This window comes from Phyllostomus discolor, chromosome 12 (assembly GCF_004126475.2).
Source record: "Phyllostomus discolor isolate MPI-MPIP mPhyDis1 chromosome 12, mPhyDis1.pri.v3, whole genome shotgun sequence".
Lineage (NCBI taxonomy): Eukaryota > Metazoa > Chordata > Mammalia > Chiroptera > Phyllostomidae > Phyllostomus > Phyllostomus discolor.
In genome coordinates this window covers 23,733,502-23,758,479 of record NC_040914.2, presented here as the reverse complement: position 1 = coordinate 23,758,479, position 24,978 = coordinate 23,733,502, and the positions used below count along the sequence as shown (strand labels likewise).

The 24,978-nt window shown below is 37.6% G+C and overlaps 1 protein-coding gene and 1 long non-coding RNA gene across 2 annotated transcripts; one reads left to right on the top strand and one right to left on the bottom strand.

The window, feature by feature from the left end:
* Positions 1 to 936: 936 nt before the first annotated feature.
* On the top strand, positions 937 to 2,513 carry LOC114511138 (vomeronasal type-1 receptor 2-like). Its single transcript, XM_028529806.2, has one exon. It carries the CDS (start codon positions 1,407 to 1,409, stop codon positions 2,349 to 2,351), a length of 945 nt encoding a protein of 314 aa, XP_028385607.1. The 5' UTR covers positions 937 to 1,406; the 3' UTR covers positions 2,352 to 2,513.
* Positions 2,514 to 12,052: 9,539 nt separating this feature from the next.
* LOC118497765 lies at positions 12,053 to 23,577 on the bottom strand. The gene is made up of 3 exons (XR_004900300.1): positions 23,139 to 23,577; positions 21,132 to 21,137; positions 12,053 to 12,064 (listed from the first exon to the last, which is right to left on the bottom strand). It is a non-coding gene; the product is annotated as an uncharacterized LOC118497765 (long non-coding RNA).
* Between the last annotated feature and the right edge of the window lie 1,401 nt (positions 23,578 to 24,978).

Here is a 24,978-nt window from a genome sequence, read left to right as displayed (position 1 = left end):
CTTTTATGACCATTAAAACTGTAATTCAGAAATTAGTGTGCTTTATCAAATCACAGAGAAATTTATATGATTAGTATAGTTGTCTCAAGTTCTGTGCATGTGTAAGTTTGATGTACATAATTGCAAAATTTATATCTCAGTGTAAATCATGTGAGTGTCATTTGCTGAACTATATACTATATTAATTTTTCTCTTATTTAGGCTTGGTATGTCTAATAGATTTAGTAATTATGTCTTTCCTGAATGTATTATAATCTATTGATCGAGGTGGGACAAATTTTTTCTTTTTTTGTGACGTTTGAAAAAAAACACTTTCAGGAAAAGGTAACTTCACATGGGAAGAGTTTGGATAGCAGACTAAGAGCTTCAGCAGTTTTTAGGCTCAAATGTATCTTCTGATATTTCATCTGGTTTTCAATATACTAACATCATATTCAGGCTCATCCTCTTGTTTCTTCTCTTCCTACTGATTTGATGCCCAAGATTTTAGGCTTTGAAATACCAAAGTGCATACTTGTTTAGATTTTTTTCATTTCTCAATTCACATATTACTTGGTTTCAATTATTCTTTTGAAATAATAAACAAATAATTGCATGCTCTCTAATGAGAAATAATTGGTTCTACCTTTATTTTACACCTCTTATTTAAATTACAAATCCCACATTTTAGGAAAAAATGAAATTTATACAATAATTTCTGTAGTGGGTGCCATGTGATTATTTCTGAGACTCTACTAACATGGGTCCACATCAGGAAACTCAGTTTGTTCATAAAAATATTTGGTGCGTCTACTTTTTTTTAGATTCCTGAGAGAGGAAAGGGGGAGAGAAAGAGAAAGACATTGATATGGAGAAACACTGATCATTTGCCTCTCTCACACACCTGGACCAGGGACTGAACTGGCAACCTAGGTATGTGCTCTGATCAGGACTCAAACCCACAACCTTTACATTTACAGAATGACACTCCAACCAACTGAACCACACTGACCAGGGCTGCATCTACATTTTATTAAGACTGCTTCTTTCTCATTCACAAGTGATCTTGAGCAACAGAACAAATATTTTAACAGAAATGAAAAAAGGACATTATCAAACATGAAATGAATCTCAAATATGACAATGTATGCAAATATCTGGACTTTTTCAAAGACAAAACCAGTTAGCTAGGAGAGTATAGCACAGTGGTAAACACTGATGTTATTGCAACCAGGCTACCTAGATTCAACGCTGGACTATCCCAATATTTAAATGAGTCATATAACCTCTTTTTAGTCAAATTCTCCTTGTCTGGAAAAGGAAAATACTATTAGGTCTTAACTCAAACTCATGTACACATACAGTCTCGTTTTTATGCAGAATCCTCTCTTTATGACTGTGCACACGGAACCCTGGGAAATAAAAGAATGGCCTCACCGGATCTGAAATACACAATGATCTTCCTGTGTCAGATGCTCATTGGAATCCTGGGGAATTTGTCACTCTTATGTTATCACATGTCCCTTTACCTCAGTGGATACAGGTCAAAGTCCACAGATTTGATTCTCAGTCATCTGAGTTTAACCAACTCCTTAGCCATTCTCTCAAGAGGAGTTCCAGGGACAATGGCAGCATTGGGATGGACACATTTTCTCAGTGATTTTGGCTGCAAACTTGTTATTTATGTTCAGAGACTAGCCAAGGGTATGACCATGGGCAACACCCTTCTCCTGAGTATCTTCCAGGCCATCACCCTCAGCCCCATGAACCCCAGGTGGGCAGAGCTTAAAGCAAAAGCTGCCAAATACATTGGCCCCTCCAATATGTTCTGCTGGATCCTGAACATATTGCTACATATTAGGGTTGCTCAGCACATAACCGATAAGTGTAACAATGAAAGCCTCTCAAAAATTGTGGACCTCGGATACTGTATTTTTGAACTTTATGCAAAAGATGCAGACTTACTGTATTTAATATTCATATCCATCCATGATATTTTGTGTTTAGGACTCATGGCTTGGGCCAGTGGGACCATGGTTTCCATTCTGTGCAGACACAAGCAGCGTGTCCAACACATTCATGGGACCAAAGTGTCCCCCAGATCCTCCGCTGAGATCAGAGCTATCCAGAGCATCCTTGTCCTGGTGACCACTTTTGTATCTTTTTATACCGTCTCCCTCTTTATTCACATGTATTTTGTTCTTTTTCATAAGACCACTTGGTGGCTGATAAACATCTCTACCCTAATCAATGCATGTTTCCCAACTGCCAGCCCCTTTGTCCTCTTGAGTTGTGACCAGCGTGTATCCAGATTCTTCCTTGTGTACGCTGGGAAACTCAAACAGTTGCCACATCCCTTCAAAATAGCATAAATTGTTTGCTTTTCACTGTGTTCAGTCACTTATGTACTCTTCATGCAAGGAAGCTTGAGTAAAATTGGAGTCAGTCTCATTGCCTATGGAGTTTTGAATAAGACAGAGATTCTGTTGCAACAATAAATAATTAATAATAATAAATGAAATCTTGTTTTGTTACATTCTAGTAATTATTATGCAAGCACTTGTGATTATATTTTAATAGTGGTGGTAGTCAAGTTCAGAGTCCGATGAACAATAAAACAGTCCTGAAATAATACAGGGAAGTGGTTTTCCGTGTGTAATCTTTAGTGCAGAACATCAATGTCCTCAAGATTTACTGTCCATGTGATAGTAAGAACAGTGCCTTGAAAAGGAACTTCATGTGGGATGTGTCTCAAGAATCTCAGGGTAGAGGCTTCAGTGTCCCTGTGTGCAAGTGGTTTAGTTGAAGCTGGAGGGAACATTAGGTGTTTGTTATTAGGAACAATGACAGTCAAGTGTGAATATGGTGCCTTACATTCTTGGAGAAGTAATGGTCATTCAAAATGAGAAAATGGGTATCAGGAAAGATGAACACATTAAAATATTGTCCATTAAATGTTGGGATAGTGAAATTTAGGGGACAAAAAATGATTATTGAAAATACCTGCCAGCTCTGGCTGGGTAGCTCAGTTGGTTAGAATACCGTCCCAATACACCAGGGCTGTGGGTTTGATCCCCAGTTGGGGTACACGCAAGAGTCAACCAATGAATGCATAGAAAAGTGGAACAAATTGATGTTTCTCTCTCTCCCTCTAAAATCAATAAATAAAATTTTAAAAAAGAAGAAGATACCCACCTAGACAAAATAGTTCTACATAATAAATCTACAAACATGTTTCTGAAGCTTTATGAAGAAATGATATACTAAATGGACATGGCAGAGCATTTAAATAAAAGGGGATTGACATATATTCTTAGTTGGAAAGAGCATAAACATTCAATTTTGACAAAAGTAAGGTGTGAGGCAATTAGATCCAGTCATATCTCAGTAGATTTTTAGAATATTAAGTTGCAGTGGAAAAATCAACAGAACAGCTTTGCTGTGTCATAGATTATGGATTGTTTTGTTTTCATTCTCATTTTTCTAAAAATGTGTGATTTGTATTTTGATTTGTTAACCTATTGATTATTTTAGCAGAATGTTGTTCAGCCTTCATGTTTGTGTCTTTTTTAGATTTCTCTTCATAAATCACTTATAGGTTTATACCATTGTGACTGGAGAAAATGTTTGACATTACTTCAGTATTCTCAAATTTATTGACACTTTTCCATGGCCCAACATGTGATCTATGCTGAAAAGTGTTCCTTGTACACTTGAAAAGAATGTGTATTCTGCTTTTTATTTTCAGTGGAATGTTCTATAAATATCTATTAAGTCCAGCTGCTGAAATGGCCCTACTGTGGCTTACATCCCAAATTCCCCATGTTCTCAGTTTGCTCAAACTATGACCCCAGCAACCCTGTCAGCACAGCCAAGGCAGACCAGGCATGGCTTGCCCACAGGGCTCCCCATGTCTCATACCCACTCCAGATACAGTTCCAAGAAACCTCCCAAGGTGGCCCCAGTGCAGCTTGCCCTTGGGATGCCTCATGGTCCATGCCCATTCCAGTACCAGCTGGCCTGCCTAAGACAACTGGCACATTAAATCAGCAAAGGGGGAAGCTCCCATACAAGGCCACTCCTTCACGGTAGAGTGGTTGCTGTTTTGCCTAATTCATGAACATGAACTTGGAGGGACTGCCAGAGTGAGGAGACAGAGGAATAAGTTCCTAACAAAAGAACAGGACAAAGTTCCAGGAAAGGAACTGTGTGTAATGGAGACAAGCAATCTACTAGATAATGCAGTTCCAAATCCTGATTATAAAAATACTGAACAAACAGGGGAGAATAATAGATAAACTCAGTGATAAATTGAACAAGAATTTATAAATTTAGTCCTGGCTGGTGTGGCTCAGTGGATTGAGCACCGGCCTGCAAACCAAAGGGTCACCAGTTTGATTCCCAGTCAGGGCACATGCCTGGATTAGGGGCCAAGTCCCCAGTAGGGGGCACATGAGGGGCAACCACAGTGATGTTTTTCTTCCTTCTTTTCTGTCTAAAAATAAATAAAATCTTTAATGTTTTTTTACTTTATAAATTTAAAAGGAATAGCATGTGGGATGTTCCTTCAAATTTTAAAGTAGCGGCTTCAGTGTTTCTGCATTGTGATGCAAGTGGCCTGAGGTGAAGCTGGAGGGGAAATTAGGTGTTACTATGGATAGTGAGAGTCAAGTTGTGAATATTGCACCTTACATTCTTGGAGAAATGGCAGTTGTTCAAAATAGAGAAATGTGTATTAAGATGAGCATATTAAAAAATACTGTCTATTAAACAGAATAGCAAACTTCAGGGGATAAAAGAGAACACAGGACAATATGTTAGCTGATATATAAAGACAGTATAGGTGGAAGCAAACATTAAAGGGACATTTTATGTCCCCGTGATAAAAATGAATCAATTTTCACGACCTTTAGAAGGTAGATTGCTCTGGACTAGGTCTTGGTGCCAATTTGCTGGTGGATGAGAGACAGTTTTAAAGAGGGATTTCTGAACTTCCAATTTGAGGAGACAGGCTTATGGAGAAAATTTTATCAAGCTAGGATTAGTAGAAAACTAGAAATTTGAAAGCCAAAGACATGGATCTATTCAATGTTTTGTTAATGAGTTTTATTGCTTTTGAAATCACCAACAGAGCAAAATGGACACATTGAGAAGAAAAAGGTAGTATTTCTTTTAAAAAGATAGTGTTAACTCAAACATGGAAATAAGTTAATGTAACTATCACTAAATTATCAGTGGTTGCAATTTTAAGGTATTTTTTTATTTTGAAATAAAATTAAATTTGCAGGAATGTAGCAAAGGTAATATAGAAAGTTTATGTATTCTCCTCACCTGTTTTCCCTGTTGTTAATGGCTTACATTTCTACAACACCTCTCAGAAAACAAAGAAATCAACATTGACACCATACTGGAAATTAAACTGTAAGCCTTATTTGCATTCTGCCAGTTTTAACACTAACGGCTTTCTTTTTTTCTCCTCTTCCAGGGTTCTGTCCAGGACACTACATTTTAATTTGCCAACATGTCTCTTGAGACACGTCTTTCTTTTTCTCTGAGTCAGTTTCTCAGTGTTTTGCAGTTTTCCATGACCTTGATGTGTGTGAGGAGCACTGGTCACATACTTTTCAGAATATCTCTAACCTTCAGTGTGTCTGGTGTTTTTCTCTGATTACTCAAGGTTTATAGGCTTTTAGGAAAACATCTCATGTCCCCACATCATGATGTACCAGGGGATCATGCAGATAGCATCACTCATCACTGGTGATGTTAACCTTGATCACTTGGTTACCAAGTGTTGGGCATGGTTGCACGTCCTCCCTCCACTGTGAAATTACTGTGTGTCCATTTTTGTTCTTCATTGATTGGAAGGGAGTCAGCCAGTTTAGCTCAGATGTAAGTTGTAGGAGCAGCTGAATTAATCTCCACCTCCTGGAAAGAGGAATTCTGTGGATACCACTGGGCATTCTTCTTCAGGAAAGATTTGTCTTTCCCTATGAGGGGTTTTTGGGTCATTTTTCTTGTTTGCTTATTTGGTGATTTCAGTTTTACATCCCACATACCAGTGAAATCATAGAATTCTTTCTGACTAATTTCACTTGGCATGATATTCGGAAGGTCTGTCCATGTCACAAATGGGAGTATTCTATCTTCTCTTAACGGTGGAGTAATATTCCCTCACATATATGTACCACATCATGACTGAGGGTGGTGGGCACACAATGCAATAAACACATCACCTGTCATAGAAATGTGCACTTGAAACCTCTGTAATCTTATGAACCAATGTCACCCCAGGGAATATAATAAAAATTAAGTAGCAATCTCATAAAAAAGATGTATCTTAAAAAAAAAGATATGTCTTTTCTCCTTCATATGTATGTTCAATTTTTATTCATTTCTTTGAAATAGAAGGAATCATTAATATTCCCCTTTGCCCTGTTGCATTCACTTTGTGGGACAACAATCTCTAAGGGGGACAATACAAGTGCTATTTAATATGCCCACATCATATATCTACATTACCCTTAACCCACACACTGAGTTCTGCAGAGGGGCAAGAGAAATCTCTAGAGAAATGTTGGCTCAAGTCCTTTGTAGTGGTTGTTTTTGTTGAGGTTTAGAAATTTACAATATTTTGATATATACTAAGAAGTACATATTTTGTCTTTACATAAGTATTTTACTTTTTGATATTATTGTACAATAAATAGAATTGTTTACTCAATTTTCTTTTTGATTGTTATTAAATGATTGATTTTTATGTTGATTTCATATTTTATAACTTTCCTAATTCACTAGTTTTAGCTTCTTTTTAACAGAGGTTTCAGTTTTTTGACATATTACATCATTTGCTTCCTTTTTTTTTGAATACCTTTTATTTTTCTTGCCTATTTGTTCTGGCTAGGACTTCCAGTGCTGTTTTTATAAGACATAGTGGGAACAGTTGTCCCGAACCTAAAGGAAAAGCTTTATCTTCATTTTGTATGATGTTAGCAGTGGGTTGTCATATATAGCCTTTTTTAGGTTAAGGGAGTTGATTATTTATGCCTACTATATTGTATGTTGCTTATCATGGAGGGCTAACTTTTAAAAGTTAAATGATTTCTGGGCATCAGTTGAGAGGATCATGTTTTTTTTCATTCATTATTTTTGTTGTTACTGTTTCACCTTTTGTTCTTTTTTTCATTCTTTTTCTGTGCAGTATTACATCAAATTATTTTCATATGTTGAAACATTCTTGCTTTCCAAGGACCTATATCTCCCTAGTCATGGTGTATTGTTCTTTTATTCTGTTGTTTAATTAGGTTTATTATTGTTTCACGGATGTTTTTATAAATATTTTTCAGAGATATTGGTTATTGATTGTTTTGTATTTTCTTCATCTTGCTTTGGTATTGGGTAATTTTGGCCTCATTACCCAATGAGGCTGAGTTTAGAAGTGTTCTCCAATTTTGGGGGAAGTGTTTGAGGAAGATTAGTGCTAATTCTTTTAAAATGTTTACAATTGTGTAGTGAAGCTGTCTGGCCTTTCTTTGTGAATGCTTTTTAATGAGTCATTCATTCTCCCTTCAAGTTCAAGTTGGTCTGTTCAGATTTTTTATGTCTACATGATTTAGCCTTGGTAGGATTGTGTTTTTCTAGGAATTCATTCATTTCTGCTAGATTGTCCAATAATTTGTCATAGAATGGCTTATTTTATTCTATCATCATGCTTTTGATTTCTCTTGAATCAATTATAAGCAGTTTAATATTCTCTTTCATTTCTGATTTTAGTTGAGGCCTCTCTCTTTATTTCATAGTTATGTGGCAAAGGGTGTGTTTAATTTTTTAAACTTTTCAAAGAACCAACTCTTAAATCATTTTTTATTGTTTAGTTACAGTATATGTACAATATATTATTAGTGTCAGGTTACATACTGGGAATTGGACATTACATGAGTTTCTGAGTGATCAGCCTTTTAAATCTCATACCCACATGACACCCTACATAGTTATTAGAATATTATTGACTGTATTTCCTATGCCATACTTTACATCCCCATGACTATTCTGTAATAACCAATTTGTACTTTCTAACCCTTTCACCTTTGTCACCCATCCTCCTGACCTACCCCCACCATCTAGTAGTTGAAAAAATGTTCTCTGTATCTATGAGTCTGTTTCTCTTCTGCCTGTTTATTTTGTTTTTAAAATTCAGTTGTTGATAGATATGCATATGTATTTATTGCCATTTTATTGTTTGTATTTTTATCATTTCCCCCCTTTTTTAGATTTTTATTTTTTTTAAGCTTTTTAAAAAAGATTTTATTTATTTATTTTTAGAGAGGGGAAGGGAAGGAGAAAGAGAGGGAGAGAAACATCAATGTGTGGTTGCCTCTCATGCTCCCCTTACTGGGGACCTGGCCTGCAACCCAGGATTTTGCCTCAACTGGGACTCAAACTGGCGACCCTTCGGTTCACAAGGCAGTGCTCTATCTACTGAACCACACCGGCCAGGCTGACTTAGTGTATTTCTAAATTCAGGTGTTGTGTTTGAAGCTTCCTGTTTCTGTTCGGTTTCTTTATCCTTTTTGTTTTTAATCCTCACTCAGGGACATTTTTTCATTTTATTTATTTGTTTGTTTAAACCCTATATTTTCCAAAACAAAAAAAAAGTAGAAAAAGTGACATTGATTTACATTTTAACAAGTCTCTTCAATATCTGGCTTACTAGAAAGCAGGAGGAGTCATATTTGCTTTTGCATTCCATTGAAATATGTGACAAATATCTGGCATTGCACAGATACATAGCTGGAAGAGAGAGTATTTTAACAAGCAATTATAGATGTTTTTACAAGACTGCACCAAAATTTGCAAAGTGGTATTTTTTAAAAAATTTGTATTGTATTTTTTCCATTACCGTTTAGTCGCAAAGCAGCTTTAGTCACCTTATACTTCCTTACCCCCTGCAGTCACCACACTGTTGTCCACGTCCATCAGTACTTTTTCTTTTTTGTTTAATCCCTCCATCCCTAACCTTTCCCTACCCTTAGGTGTCATCCTGCTATCTATGAGTCTGTCTCTATTTTGCTTGTTATTTCATTTTGTTCATTACATCCCAAGTGTGAGTGAAAGCATATGGTATTTGTTTTTCTCTGACTGGCCTATTTTACTTAGCATAACATTCTGCAGGTCCATTCATACTGTTGCAAAGGTAACATTTTATTTTTTATGGCTGAGTAGTATTCCATTGTGTAAATGTCCCATAGTTGTTTTATCTACTCTGCTACTGATAGACACTTGGGCTGCTTGCATATCTTGGTGATTGTAAATAATACTGCAGTGAACATAGGGGTGCTTATGTTCTTTTAAATTAGTGTTTGGGGTTCTTTCAGGTATATTCCCAGAAGTGGGATCATTGGGTCAAAAAGCAGATCCATTTTTAATTTTTTGTGGTATCTCCCTACTGCTTTCCACAGTGGCTGCACCAACCTGAATTCCCACCAAGAGTGTGAAAGGGTTCCCCTGTCTCCACATCCTCACCAACACTTGATGTTTGTTGATTTAGAGATGATAGCCATACTGATAGATATGAGATGATATCTTATTGTGTTTATTTATTTATTTATTTATTTATTTAATTTTTAGATATATTTTATTGATTATGCTATTTCAATTGTCCCATTTCCCCTCTTCACTCCCCTCCACCCTGCACACCTTCTCCCACCCACATTCCCCCCTTTAGTTCATGTCCATGTGTCATAAGTTCTTTACTTTCTACATTTCCCATACTATTCTTGCCCTCCCCCTGTCTATTTTCCACCTACCATCTATGCTACTTATTCTCTGTACCTTTTCCCCCTCTCTCCTCTTCCCACTACTCTGTTGCTAACCCTCCATGTGATCTCCATTTCTGTGGTTCTGTTCCTGTTCTAGTTGTTTGCTTAGTTTCTTTTGGTTTTGCTTTAGGTGTGGTTGTTAATAATTGTGAGTTTGCTGCCCTTTTACTATACATGTTTTTTCTTTATCTTCTTTTCTTAGATAAGTCCCTTTAACATTTCATAAAATAAGGGCTTGGTGATGATGAACTCCTTTAACTTGACCTTATCTGAGAAGCACTTTGTCTGCCCTTCCATTCTAAATGAGAGCTTTGCTGGATAGAGCAATCTGGGATGTAGGTCCTTGTCTTTCATGACTTGGAATATTTCTTTCCAGCTTCTTCTTGCCTGTAAGGTCTCTTTTGAGAAATCAGCTGACAGTCTGATGGGAACTCCTTTGTAGGTTACTGTCCCCTTGTCTCTTGCTGCTTCTAGGATTCTCTCCTTCATTTTTACCTTGGCTAATGTAATGATGATGTGCCTTGGTGTGTTTCTTGTTGGGTCCAACTTCTTTGGGACTCTCTGAGCTTCCTGGATTTCTTGGAAGTCTATTTCCTTTGCCAGAGTGGAGAAGTTCTCCTTTATTATTTGTTCAAATATGTGCTCAATCTGTTGCTTTTCCTCTTCCCCTTCTGGTACCCCTATAATTCAGATGTTGGAACGTTTAAAGATGTCCTAGAGGTTCCTAAGCTTCTCCTCATTGTTTTGAATTCTTATTTCTTCATTCTTTCCTGCTTGATTGTTTTTTTCTTCCTTCTGGTCCACTCTATTGTTTTGAGCCCCAGTTTCCTTCCCTTCACTATTGGTTCTCCGTGCATCTTCCTTCATCTCTTTTATGGTAACCTGCATTTTTTCATGTAATTTGTGCCCAAAATCAACCAATTTCGTGAGCTTCCTGATCACCAGTGTTTTGAACTGTGCATCTGATAGATTGGCTATTTGTTGGTCACTCAAAAGGATGAGTCCTGAGGGACTGATCTGTTCTTCTGTTGGAGACATGTCTCTCTCTCTCTCTCTCTCTCTCTCTCTCCCTCTCTCTCCCTCTCCCTCCCCTCCCCCCCCCCCCCCGGTCTGGTCGCTCTTGTTATGGTGAGGGGCAGAGCCTTAAGTGTTCCCCTGGGCTGGGCACCCCAGTCACTAGATTGTGACTTTGTATGTGGGGGAGGGCGCGGGTGAGGGTGCGGGGGAGGGAGGGAACAATGGCGGTAGCTCCGTTCTCCTGGGATCTCAGTCCCTTCTCTGGGATCCTGGGTTGTGCGCTCTGCCCTGGTCCACAATGCCACCTCACTGGGTCTGCCAGCCGCCACTTGCATACTCAGAGCCCACTGCTGTGTCCCGGAAGGCTTACGTGCTCCCAGTTGCCTTATGCGCCCAGTTCTCCCCGATCTCCTCGTGCCTCGCACCGCGCCCCGTGCCCACTCCTCCTCTCAGCCCCTCCTACCGGTCTAGATGAACGGGTCTACTTCAACTTCTTGGCTGTCCGACTTCCATTCAGATAAATTTTCTGTCAGTTCTGGGTGTTATTCTGGCTCTAAATTGTTGTTGTTCTAATCTAATGGTTGTGCGTGGAGGTACGGCGCATCCACCTATGCCTCCATCTTGCCTGAAGTCCCGGTACCCCTATAATTTCGATGTTGGAGTGTTTAAAGATGTCCTGGAGGTTCCTAAGCTTCTCCTTATTTTTTTTTTTGAATTCTTATTTCTTCATTCTTTTCTGTTTCATTGTTTCTTTCTTTCTTCTGGTCCACTCTATTGATTTGAGTCCCAGTATCCTCCCCATCACCATTGGTTCCTTCATTTCACTTATTGTAGCCTTCATTTTTTCATCTAATTTGTGACCAAATTCAACCAATTCTGTGAGCATCCTGATCACCAGTGCTTTGAACAGTGCATCTGATAGGTTGGCTATCTCTTAGTCACTTAGTTGTATTTGCTGTGGAATTGTGATCTGCTCTTCTATTCAGGCCATTTTTTTTGTCTTGATGCACCTGTTACACATGAGGGGCAGAGCCTTAGTTGTTCACCAGGGCAGGGCAACCCAGTCTCTGGGTTGTGATGCTGTATGTGGGTGAGGGATCTGAGAGGGAACAATGGCACTTGCTCCTCTCTCTGTTGGACTTCAGTCTCTTCCACTGCTTTCCCCAAGCTAACTGGGCCTTTCTGGTGCTGATTCCCATGTGGGTGGGCTTGTGCATGTTCTAAGACCCCGTGGGTCTCTCCAATGCACTCTCCTGTGAGGCTTAGAGTCTCTCCCTGCACCTGAACCCCCACAGGTGTTTTCAATCGGTGTCCCAAGGTTCTATTTCCCAGTGCTGGAACCCTGGGTTGCATGGTCTGTCTCACTGCCCAATTTCACCTGGTTTATCTGTGTGCGAAAGTGAAATCACCCAGACAGCCAGGTGCCTTGTGCACAGTGCCTTGCTTCACAGTTGCCACCTCGCTGGGTCTGCCAGCCGCCTGCATGCCCATGGTCAGCCCGCTGCGGTCTTGCGCTCAGGATACCTTAGGCGTCTGGCATGCTTTACGAGTTCTGTGCTACTGCTTTTGTGTCAAGACCCCTCTCCACCCAGCTGCCCGACTCTGCCCTTCCTACTGGTCTGGATAAATGTATATATTTTAACTCCTTGGTTGTCTGACTCCCATACAGTTCAATTTTCTGTCAGATCTGGTTGTTATCATGTTTCTAACTTGTTGCTGACCTTATTTTGGTTGTGTGAGGAGGCACAGTGTGTCTACCTATGCCTCCATCTTGGCCAGAAGTCCTCATTGTGTGTTTTTTACAGATTTTATTCATCTATTTTAGAGAGAGGGGAGGGTAGGAGAAAGGGAAGGAGAGAAACATTGATGCACGAGAGAAACACCAATAGGCTGCCTATTGCCCAATGAAGGACTAGGCCTGCAACCCAGGCATGTGACCTGACTGGGAATTGAACTGGGCTCCCTCGGCTTTGCAGCAAAATGCTCAACCAACTGAGCCACACTGTTCAGGGCTCATTGTGGTTTTAATTTGCATTTCTTTGATGATTAATTACATTGGGCATTTTTTCATATGTCTGTTGGCTATCTGTATGTCCTATTTGGAGAAGTGTCTATTTAAGTCCTTTCCCACTATTTTTTTAGGTTATATTTACTTATCTGTAGAGAGAGGGGAAAGGAGGGACAAAGAGAGGGGGAGAAACATTGATGTGCAAGAGATACATCAATAGGTTACCTCTCCCATGTCCCCCAACTGGGGACCTGACCTGCAATCCAGGCATGTGCCCTGACTAGGAATTGAACTGTCAGCCTTTTGTTTCTCAGCCTTTGACCATTTTTCAGTTCAGTTTTTTTTGTGTGTGTGTGTGTTGAGTTTTGTAAGTTCTTTCTTTTCCACTTACTTTTTTTTAATTTTAATCATTGTTCAAGTACAGTTTTCTCCCTTTTACTTCCAATCCAGCCCACCCACCCAATCCTCCCCACTTTCCTCCCATTACCACCCTCCCCCTAGTTTCTGTCCATGTGTCCTTTAAATTTGTTCCTGTAAACTCTTCCCATTCTCCCCTGAAATTCCCTCTTCTCTCCCCTCTGGTCACTGTCAGCATGTCCTGTATGTCAGTGTCTTTGGTTATATTTTGCTTGTTTCTTTGTTTTGTTGTTCCACTTACTTTTTAAAGAATTTATTTATTGTTGTTCAGTTAGAGTTGTCCCACCTTTCTCCCCATTGCTCAACCTTACCCCATCCCTCCCCACTCTCACAGATTTGGATATTAACTCATTACCAGATGTATTAGTGAATATATTCTCCCATTCTGTGGGTTGTCTTTTTTTTTCCTGATATTTTCCTTTGTTGTGCAAAAACTTTTTAGTTTGATATGGTCCCATTTGTTTATTTTTCTTTTGTTCCCATTGCCTGGGGAGATAGATATATCTGATAAAATATTGCTACAAACAATGTCCTAGATTTTGCTGCCTATATTTTCCTCTACAATTCTTATGGTTTCAGGTCTAACATTTAAGTCTTGTTTAATCTGTTGTGAATTTATTCTTGTGTGTAGTGTAAGAAAGTAGTCTGGTTTCATTTTTTCCACACGTATCTGTCCAATTTTCCCAACACCATTTATTGAATAAACTATCATTAGCCCATTGTATGTGCTTGTTTCCTCTGTCGAATATTAATGGACTATAAAGGTGTAGGTTTATTTCTGGGTTCTCTATTCTGTTCCATTGATCTATATGTCTTTTTTAATGCCAATATCCTGTTTTGATTACTATGGCCTTATAGTATAGTTTGATATTAGGTAGCATGATTTCTCCAGCTTTGTTCTTTCTCAGGATCACTGTTGCTAGGTGGGGCTTTTTGTGGTTCCATGTAAATTTTTGAAATATTTGTTCTGATTCTGTGAAATAGAATCTCAGGAATGTCATTGGAATCTTGATAGGAATTGCATTGAATCTGTAGATTGCTTTGGGGAATATGGACATCTTAATGATGTTACTTGGCATTTTATATGCCAGTAATGAACTAACAGAATGGTAAATTAAGAAAATTATTCCAGCCTGGCTGGTGTAGCTCAGTGGATTGAGCACAGGCCTGTGAACCAGAGGGTCACTGGTTTGATTCCCAGTCAGGGCACATGCCTGGGTTGCGGGCCAGGTCTGCACTAAGGGGCAATTGAGAGGTAACCACACATTGATGTTTCTCTTCTGCTCTTTCTCCCTCCCTTCCCCTTTCTCTAAAAATAAATAAATGAAATCTTTAAAACAAAAAAAGAAAACCATTCCATTTTCATTGTTTTAGAGAAAAAGGAACATGAGATGAGGGGTAACATTGGAGAGAAACACCAATGTTGCCTTTTGTACATGCCCCAAATGAGGACCAAACCAGCAACTTAGGTATGTGACCTGACCCAGGGTCAAACCTGCAAGCTTTTAGTTTATGGGCTGACAGTACAACCAATTGAGCCACATAGATCAGGGCTCTTTTGTTTATTTTCATACTTTCTTTCTCTTTGCATTTGCATTTTGGCCATGCACAGATTTCCTGTTATTATGTAGTTTTGGCCATGCACAGATTTCCTGGTAGTATGTCAGTTTGTCTGCTTTTTCATTTTAACATGGTTATTTTCAATACTTTTTCAGGTCATTAATGTATTTCCATTAATGTAATAGCAGTTTTTATAGATTTATTTTGTTTTTCTAATTTGACCATGGTTTTTTATTTCTCTGTATGCTTTGTATGCCTTCATATCTTTTGTTCAGTTTCAAAATTGTAAGCAACCAGGCTTTATGAATTTGCTTTCTCTGGAAAAAAAACCCAAATAACAATCACCTGTGGTAAAAATTATAATTTCTGTCAAAACCGTTTTGGGTATGTGTATTCTTTATTAATTTGTGTGTGTATGTTCCAAGATTAAATTTTTTTCTATTTCTTTCTTAGAATCCGTCATATCTTTTTATTCCTAACATCTGCCTTTAGAACTGCAGTGTCTTTGTTGTGGGAACAATTATTTACCTTTCTTTTTTAGTAGCCACTACAGTGACAGTGTACTGTCATTATTTTAGCACTCTAACATGCAAAGCAGAAATATGTTTCTTAAACTGCAAAAGAGTGAAACCATTGTACACACAATACCCTCATCTGTGTCTCTCCAGAGAAGAAATGGGGAATTGGGAGGTTTTTTTTCCTTTTTAAAAAATACTGCCATTGCATGCCAGGGAGTTTGAGCAGATATTGTGGGCAAATGTAAGCAACTTTTTGTCTATCTATGATGTGCCTCTTCCTCATTATTACCTTTCTTGGGCCTACTGTGAACTCTTAACATGCTTTTGGAGTATTCAAAAATTGTAATTTGGTGAATAATTGCTGGTAAGTTCAAAGTATATTCCCCTGAGAGTTGTAACTATGAAAATTTATTTTGTATCTTTCAGCTGTGTCTTCTAAAGACAACCAAGTCTTATTGCAAGAGCCAGGAATAGAGGATTTATTCTCTAAAATAGTACTGGTAAGATATGGAAGGTGTGGTTTTGATATTGTACACTTAGTGAAAGTCTTGGAAATTTGAGAAAGAGTGTGATGAGAAGAAAGGGTGTTAATATAGACAGAAGTTACCTGGATAATTATTTGTAACTAAATCTTTGTTACCTAAAGAGGTCAAAAATATTACTGGTAGGGGGGAAACTCCCACTTAAAGTTATTTACATTTACAAATTAATGTGTTTGTAAATGTAAAGAGTGAAAACAATTTTTTAGTGCTATATATTCTTTATTTTTTGCTTTTTAAAAATTGTTGTTCAAGTACAGTTATCTCAATGAAATCTGGAAAATCTAGAAACTCACACATAATTTGTGGTGTGAACAATCATTTGAAATGTTAAAAATGTAGGATTAAATTTTCAGTCAATCATATTTATCATATAGATCCAAAATTTAAATGTAATCAATAAGGTAATCTCTTTAACAAAAATCATTATTCTTCATCCAAGAAATAATTTTTTTCTTCCAGTGCCTATAATGTTTACAAACTTGAGAACATTTTATAAATACAGCCATCAAGGATTATCACAGAATAGTTACTTGGGAATAAGTGTACATGTTTAATAAAGTATAGCTCTCACTGAAGGCCTTTCTATATCCATTGATTACCAGAGTACATATAATGGAGACAAAAGTTATCAATGCTATCAGTATAGGAAAAAATTTGATCAAGAGTCAAATACTAATACGCATCAGAAAACTCAGCTTCCAGAGAAGAATTATAAAGCTCATAAAATGTTTGATTCAATGTCAAATCACAATATATATCAGGTTATTCATGCTGTGAAGAAGACAAAAAAGTAAATATGACAGATTTTTTAAGCAATCTGCAAATCTTACTGAACAAGATAATATTTATTCTGAGGAGGAAGTTTATAAATGTTACCTGTATGAGAGAGTCTTCAGTCAAATATCCAATGTAAGTAGCCTTAAGAAAATCTATACTAGAGAAAAACCTTACAAATGTGAAGAATGTGATAAAATGTTTATTAGGCACTCAGGTCTTACTGTATGTACATGAGAGGATTCATAATGGGGAGAAGACTTACAAATGTAGAGACTGTGGCAAAGTCTTTGCACAGTCCTCACAGCTTACCAAACATTGAAGAATTCATACTGGAGAGAAGCTGTATAAATGTACTGTATATGCCAAAGCTTTTAGTCAGCTGTGGTATCTTACTCAACACAAAAGAGTTCACACTGGAGAGAAACCTTACAAATGTAGAGACTCTGGCAAAACCTTTAAGTGGTCCTCAAACTTTACTGAACATCAGAGAATTCATACTGGAGAGAAGCTTTTTAAATGTAGAAAATGTGACAAAGCCTTTACCTGCCATTCAAAATTTACTGTACATCAGAAAGTTCACACTGGAAAGAAATCTTACAGTTGTAAGTACTAAGGTAGAGCTTTACTTGTCAGAGGAATCTTACTAAATACCAGATAATTCTCAAGAGAAGCCTTACAAATGTGAGAAATGTAGCAAAAGCTTTAATTACCATTGGTATCTTACTTAAGAGAATTCATATTGGAGAGAAGACTTAAAAATGTAGTGCATGTACTATAGCCTTTAATCAGTATTGGTGTCTTCCCCAACAGGAGAGAATTCATATTGGAGAGAAAACTTACAAACATAGAAAATGTGACAAAGCCTTTAACCTGTGCTCAAAAGTTGCTCAACATTAGAAAATTCATGGTGGAGAGAAACAGTAAAAATGTGAGGAATTTGGCAAAATATTTAACATTTATTGAAGCCTCCTTGAGCATCAGAGAATTAATTAAGCCTTAGAAATATAACACATGTTCCAGTTCTTTATCATTCATATCTTTTTAAAAAGATTTTATTTATTTATTTATTTTTTAGAGAGAGAGGAAGGGAAGGAGAAAGAGAGGGAGAGAGACACCAACTGGGGACTTGGCCCACAACCCAGGCATGTGCTCTGACTGGGAATTGAACCTGGGACCCTTTGCTTTGCAGGCCCATGCTCAATCCACTGAGCTATACCAGCCAGGGCTTTATCATTCATATCTTAATGTGATAATTAATACTTGATAGGAGATTACCAAATATAACAAATTTGGGAAGACTTTACCCAGGAGGCAAACCTTACTCCAGAATTCCTACTAAAGAGGAACAAAATAAATGTAAAGGGTGTGATAAGATTTTATTTAGCATTCACAGCTTACTCAATGCATGAGAATTTATACTAAAGAGCAAAGTCTAAAGAACGAGGGAAACCACACTGGTGGACCTACAGCCTCACTCTGAATATTAGGGATTACACAATGGCAAGGAATTCTATAGTTTTAATAGAAAACTATAAAAAAACCTCTATCCAAATTATACACTTCATAAAAGCCCAAAGAATTTATGCCTTAAATTGACTTAAAATATATTAAAAAATTTACAAAAGCATAAAATCAGATATAAATTTTAAAATACCACTGAATTTACAATAGAAAGTTAATCAATCATAGTTTTTAGGTATTACTATAAGTCAGAATATTTGTTATACAGAATAATGCAAAGTTTAAAAACTGAGATAGGTACTTTTGTCAATGCTTCAGGATATCAAGGAGATGGATGTTACTATATGTATAATTACTTACAATGTATCCTATTTTATATTGACGTATTTGAGATATTTTGAGAAGGAAGTATTTACATGATTCTACTCTCATATCACTTGATGCTAGTGGTTTTTATTTGTAGTGTGTGTGAAATCATGAATTTGAATGTTATGTCCTTAGATATCTGAGAGCTCTTATACACTAGGTAGACTTCACTCATATCTACTTTTCCATGGAAAACTGGGGACATGTAATGCACAATTTACAAAGAAAATCTAAATAGAGATGTTTGTGGTTGACTTAGAATGTTGTATGTCACCATGGAGGTCGGTTTGTTTGGTTTTTTTTTTTTTGCATTAGTGTAAGACAGTGGAATATTACAAATATTAGCTGCTTTTACCAAATACTCCTTAAGGAAAATATAGTGGCAGTTTACTACAATTCTGATGTATCTTCATAGTAGTCATAGGTAAAAGTGATGAATATTAGTTGATGTGGTTGAAATAAAGTAATCAGAAATATCTGAGAAAGCATAGAGACCTGATTTCTTAGAGCATAAAATTATTGTAAATCCATGTTTGAGAAACAATTAGCCTGCATTCTGGAACAAAAATAGCAGTTACTAGATCATTGTATCAGAGTAACAGGGATGTTTCTTGAATTTCTGTAATATGTATTTTGACAAATAGGCACATGGAGGATTTGACATGTTTTATTAAGACTATTGTGAACTTAATATTTTCATTACTAAAACTGAATTCAAATTCTTGAATGTATTGACATATCCAACCTGATTTAAGGTCATACTCTTTGGTAATGCAGTTCAATTACATCATCAGCAATCCCTTTTCCCAGGGACCTTAAACATTAAATAATGTGAACAGATTTTGTGGCAGGAGAAGAAAACCCCCATGAAAAAGTTTCTATGCTCTGTAACTTCTTTGATAAGCAGTGCTCTCTGTAACACTTGCAAAAAGCTATTTTTAGGTAAGGAGCTGTCACCAAGGCAACGGCCGGTTATCTCAAGGCCAGAACTGACCTTCTCTGCTTGCTCTCAGCGGCTAGTTCCCCCTCCCTTTCTGCCTGTGTAGCTAATATTTAAAGAAAACTCCAGCCCAGCCTTTTTGTTCAGAATTTGGGATTCCCCTCTGAGCCCCCGGGTAATAAAGTTTGTGCTTCGTTATCTCTCCGTGAGTGAGTGATTTTCCGCAACAATTTCTTTATACTTTATATATTTTTCTCATTATTATACTGCTGGGACATTATTACAGTTACAATAGAGATGACCTATGGGTTTTTGAGAATTCAGCTAAACTACTTCATGGTATTGCTGCCATGGCATTTATTTTCAGCAACTGGGAGCCTTGACCTGATGACACCACCCTCTCCCAGAATTACATGAGCTAGACAATGGCTCATGGAATCACAAGTAGATGTAAGTTCCTGACATGACTCTGATACCCACTGTGAGCAAGTCTTCCTTGCACCTCAGGGCTTTCTCCATGCATGGCCCTTAGAGATGATCTCTGAATGAATTACCAAAACCTTGTTTTTGATTTGTTTTGAACAATCTAAATTTAGTTCAATAACCACAAATAATTCTGCACATGGGTCTATTAAAGAAATGTGCCTTTTTCCTTCTGTTCTCTGCCCACATCCTGCCTTGGCCTCCAACAGTAGCCCCTCCAGGTGCCTTGTGTACTTCCTCCAGGGTCTGTGAGTTACAACCTTGTCTGTTTCAATTTTCCTTGTGGTCTTTTGTGTATCTGCTGCTCACCATCCAATACCAGGGTAATCTGCTTAACAAACACTAACTTAAAGGTCAAACAAATAAATTTAGGAAGTTCTTTTTGAGCCTATGTATTTTTTCATATATCCTTTTCCTGAGCCAACATAAACAAATTTACATGGTTTGATACACAAAAATGTAATATGTACATATAGTAATCTTAATATATAATGTAGGAGTAAGAGGACTGAATAATAAAGACATGTATGTGCATGTTTATACACATATATTCAGAAGGATAGAAAAATACTGGATCAAAATAGATAATTTAAAAATATTTGATGATTTAAGAGCCATCTATAAATCTCACAGATTTATAATGTTTATGCTTTTTCTGTACACTTCATTTCTGTGTATTTTGTTTCCAAAACTCATGACTCGGCTTGAGAAACCGAGTCATTGTAGTTGTTTAATTTCCTGTGTTTTATATGAAGACTACCATAATGCTTTTTGTTTCAAACATCATGAAATATTGTTTGTATGACCTGGTCAGGGATTTTAATAACGGTTTATATAAAACTTAGCAGAAAAGAGAAATCAAGTGGCAAATAAAGGTAATTTGACAGAGAACTCATGAAGTTTCATTTTGTTTAGTATATTTTATTTTTTCCTTCTATTAAAAATAGCACTATTATATCAATGTATTTAAATTATTCTTTTTACTTTTTAAAGTGATGTTATAAACATTATTTCCTTCTTTGACAATGTGTTCAGCTGAATACTTGGTGATATCGTATGTCCATGTGTCGTTTTGACATTTTTGTGTAGTTAATAAACACAAAGGACAGTGCTATTTCTCTAATACATCCTTTGTAATTATGAGGAATATTCCAATAACAGTGATGTTGTTATTCCAAGTAGGAGATGAGTAATAATACCCAGGATGCAGAATTGGCATGAACTCTGCATGTGGATAGAGGACACCTGTTCCTAGGCCTCACTACTGGCTGAACTCAGGAAAATCAAGTCTGTTTGTTTTATTGAGTATTTTTTATTTCCTGTTCCTCTGTGTTCTTTTGTCTTTATTCTCTACAGAAACAACACACCCATTCTCCTTAGGAGTGCTATGGCCACAGCATCTCACTGCTCTCCCTCTCCCACATCAGCCAACAAAGCCCTTGTAGAAATATCAATGTGTGATTGCCTTTCACACCCCCCCAAATGGGGGACCTGGCCCACAACCCAGGCATATGCCCCAACTAGGAGTTGAACTGGTGACCCTCTGGTTTATAGCTGCCACTCAATCCACTGAGCCACACCAGCCAGGGCAAAGTTAATGATTCTTGAGTCAAAAATATATCTGAATGTATCCTTGAAGCTACATGTTTTACAAGCTTAGTTATTCACACCTGACAGAACATTCAAAAATGGGGGGAAAAGAGATAAAACAGACTATAATTTTAAAATAACATGTAAGCTTTGTAGTTATTGTCCAAAGAAATATATAATGAATTTGAAATTGCATTATACTTGGATATGATTGGTTGAAGTATATTATGATATGAAGAAATTTATCTCAAAGATGTTTAAAACTAATGTACTCAAGGTATGGTACAAAACAACATTCATTTTAATGTAATTAATAAAATTTTTAAAACATTTCCTTTTTTAAAGTAATGCATGTTGTCCTAAATGACCATATTTTCTAAAAGACTTAATTTATTTTAGAGAGAAGGAAGGGAAGGAGAAACAAAGAAACTTCAGCAACCTAGGTATGTGCCCTGACAGGGAGGATTGAACTGGTGACCTTTTGTTTTGCAGGCCTGTGTTCAATCCATTGAGACACACCAGCTGGGTGTGATGATCACATTTTTTAGTTGTCCTATCTCACATCCTAGCTATGTTCCTATGAAAGGCTCTGGAATTCAGTCCTGTTGAGTCCTGGCCTCCCTGGTGAACAGAGAATAGAAAGTTAAATGCTGCCAAGTGTCAGTATGTGATTGTTGTACCTAAGGAGAGCTGTGTATTTCACAATTTAGTTGTTAATCCTAACACAGATAACTACAGTAGTTGTTTAATAAACTGCCGATATTCTAATTGCAGAAACGTTTCTGAACCCAACACCCTCTCCACCTGTAGTTCCTCAGACATCCCAGTTTCTGAGTTGCTTCATCCTCACTAGCAGGACTTGTGTGCAATCTTTGCCAAAAATAGCTTTTGAGTTAATCTTTTTCAAAGTTAATAGGAAAACAACTTAGTTTCTAATAGAAATGGCCCACTAACTACACATTTACCTTAAAACTGTTAAACATAGCAGCTTAAATTGGGTAGGAAGCAACCATCCTCCCAGCATGAAAAGTACGCAGGTACATTTCTTCAAAAAAAGTTTTTTTTGTTGCCCTGGTTGATGTGTCTGTTGGGTGTTGCCCTGCATAGTGAAATATATCTGGTTTGATTCCTTGTTACAGCATCTGCCTAAGTTGAGGATTCAGTCCCCAGTTGGGGTGCATACAAGGTGTTTCTCTCCCATTCATTCTCTCCCTTCCCCTCTGTGTAAAAACATTATTTTTTCAATTTTATGTTCAGTGTTATTTTGTATTAGTTCAGGTGTATAGCTGTAGTGTTTAGACCATCACATATTTTACAAAATACTCCCACTGATGATTCCAGCACCCAGCATACATAGTTATTACAATATGACTGACTATTCTGTGTGCTGTACTTTACATCCCTGTGACTATTATGTAACTGCCATTTTGTCCTTTCTAATCCCACCACCTTTACACTGCCCCAAACCTCTTTGCTCTGGCATCCCTTATTTTCCTACGAATCTGTTTCAATTTTCTTTGTGTATCTACTTTGTAGATTCCAGATTGTGGAGAGCAGGACTAAACTTAGATGGCATGAGTCCTGTTAACTACAATGGTGTGGAGGGAAGCCATACGCAGTAGAGCAATGATTCAGAGAGATGATGAAATCCCTCCAACGCACAATGAGGTAAACATGCTTATCTAAAGTATAACACCACCCTCTCAGAGCATGCACAGTAGAGGGACTTAAAACACATGTGCCTGTCAAGGTTGCACAAAGCATGTGTTAATCAGAAGCTGATGCAACATTGCATCATACAAGAGTATATAAGTAGAGGACTTCAGACTGTGTACAATGCATCCTGCGAGTCACCTTGAGATGTCCCACACGGGGAAAAAGAGCTCCTCCGTGATGGTGTCCCTCTCACTCTGCCTTGCAAGATGTCAACCACCCTGCTGCTTTCCCAGACCCACTCCTGATTTGGATTCTTGGGACTGGTTTGTTAATTCCTCAGTTCTCTCTTGTAATATTGTTACTGATTGTTATTGCTATTGATTGATTGTTATTGAGATTCAACCTGAATCAATAAAAGCTGAGTGAATAGTATACTCACCTGTGTTGACTCTCCTTGGTGTAGGCATTACCTGTAGGGCTGGTGGCCATATAGGCTGCTCAACTTTTTCAGTTATAAGGCCCGGGGGTCACATGACCACAGTGGTTGGTGGAGGGAGGACTTATTTGAAAGACTACCATATTTTGCCATATATAATGCACACCCATGTTTTTGGCCCAAACTGTCAGGAAAAACATCTTTCGTGTTAATTTTCAATTATTTATATGTATAATATATTTATTAATATTTATAAATAAATTTATATTTATTTATATTTAGATACTTGTTTTTTGTATTATAAAGGAATTTTAGCATTTATTTTTTAACATAATTTGTTACAAAAAATTTTATGTAACAAACAATTACAAAACACAAGAACAGATAAAAGGTATTTCAGGCACTACCCATATATAATGCGCATCCTTATTTTTCCCTCAAAAATTTGGGCAAAAAGTATGCATTACATACAGCAAAATACAGTATATTGTGAAACATTCACTGGCGACACAAATTAAAGTAAATTATTTGATATTTGTCTTTTCTGATTGACTGATTTCACTTGGCATAATATAGAACAGCATTTTTAAAAAAGATTTTATTTATTTATTTTTAGAGAGGGAAGGGAGGGAGAGAGAGAGAGAGAAACATCAATGTGCGGTTGCTGGGAGTCATGGCCTGCAACCCAGGCATGTATCCTGACTGGGAATCAAACCTGCGACACTTCGGTTCGCAGCCCACACTCAATCCACTGAGCTACGCCAGCCAGGGCTTAGAACAGCATTTTTAAATTTTTATTTATATTTAGAGAGAGGGGAAATGAGGGAGAAAGAAGGAGAGAACATCAATGTGTGGTTGTCTCTTCTGCGCCCCCTATTGCAGACCTGGCCCACAATATAGGCATGTGCCCTGATTGGGAATTGAACCTGCAGCCTTTGGATTTGCAGGCTGGCAATCAATACAGTGACCTACACCAGCCAGGGATAGACCACCATTTTTAAACATGAAAAAGAATCCCTGGAAGCAAAGCTCAGAGTTCACACCAGACCTTAGGGCAACCCACAAAATAGCACTCATTCACTTTTTCTTCGTTGCCCTTGCCTGGCCTTTAGTCAGACCCAGAGAGGACTCGCTCAGTACTCCGCCCCAGGAACGCCCCCTTTCGCTCCCAGAGCCACTCTGCACAGACTTATAGGAGGTGAGAGTCCAGAGGGAAAGTCACCAAAATATTAATTTTGGAAAGAAAAATTAGAGTTCAGCAATAAAAATGTGAGTAAATCAAACGCAATGAAGAAGGAAAGTCTAAAAGCAAGATCAAGGTGTGGTGGGGCACAGGGCACGCCACTGTATCCGCTTCTCCCCGGCGTTCTCGTTTCCCCGCGCAGGACTGCTACTGTCCAGCCCGCCTCT

What these genes read in the sequence shown, in the direction of transcription:
- LOC114511138 (XM_028529806.2), top strand. Translation starts at nt 1,407, where the DNA reads ATGGCCTCACCGGATCTGAAATACACAATGATCTTCCTGTGTCAGATG.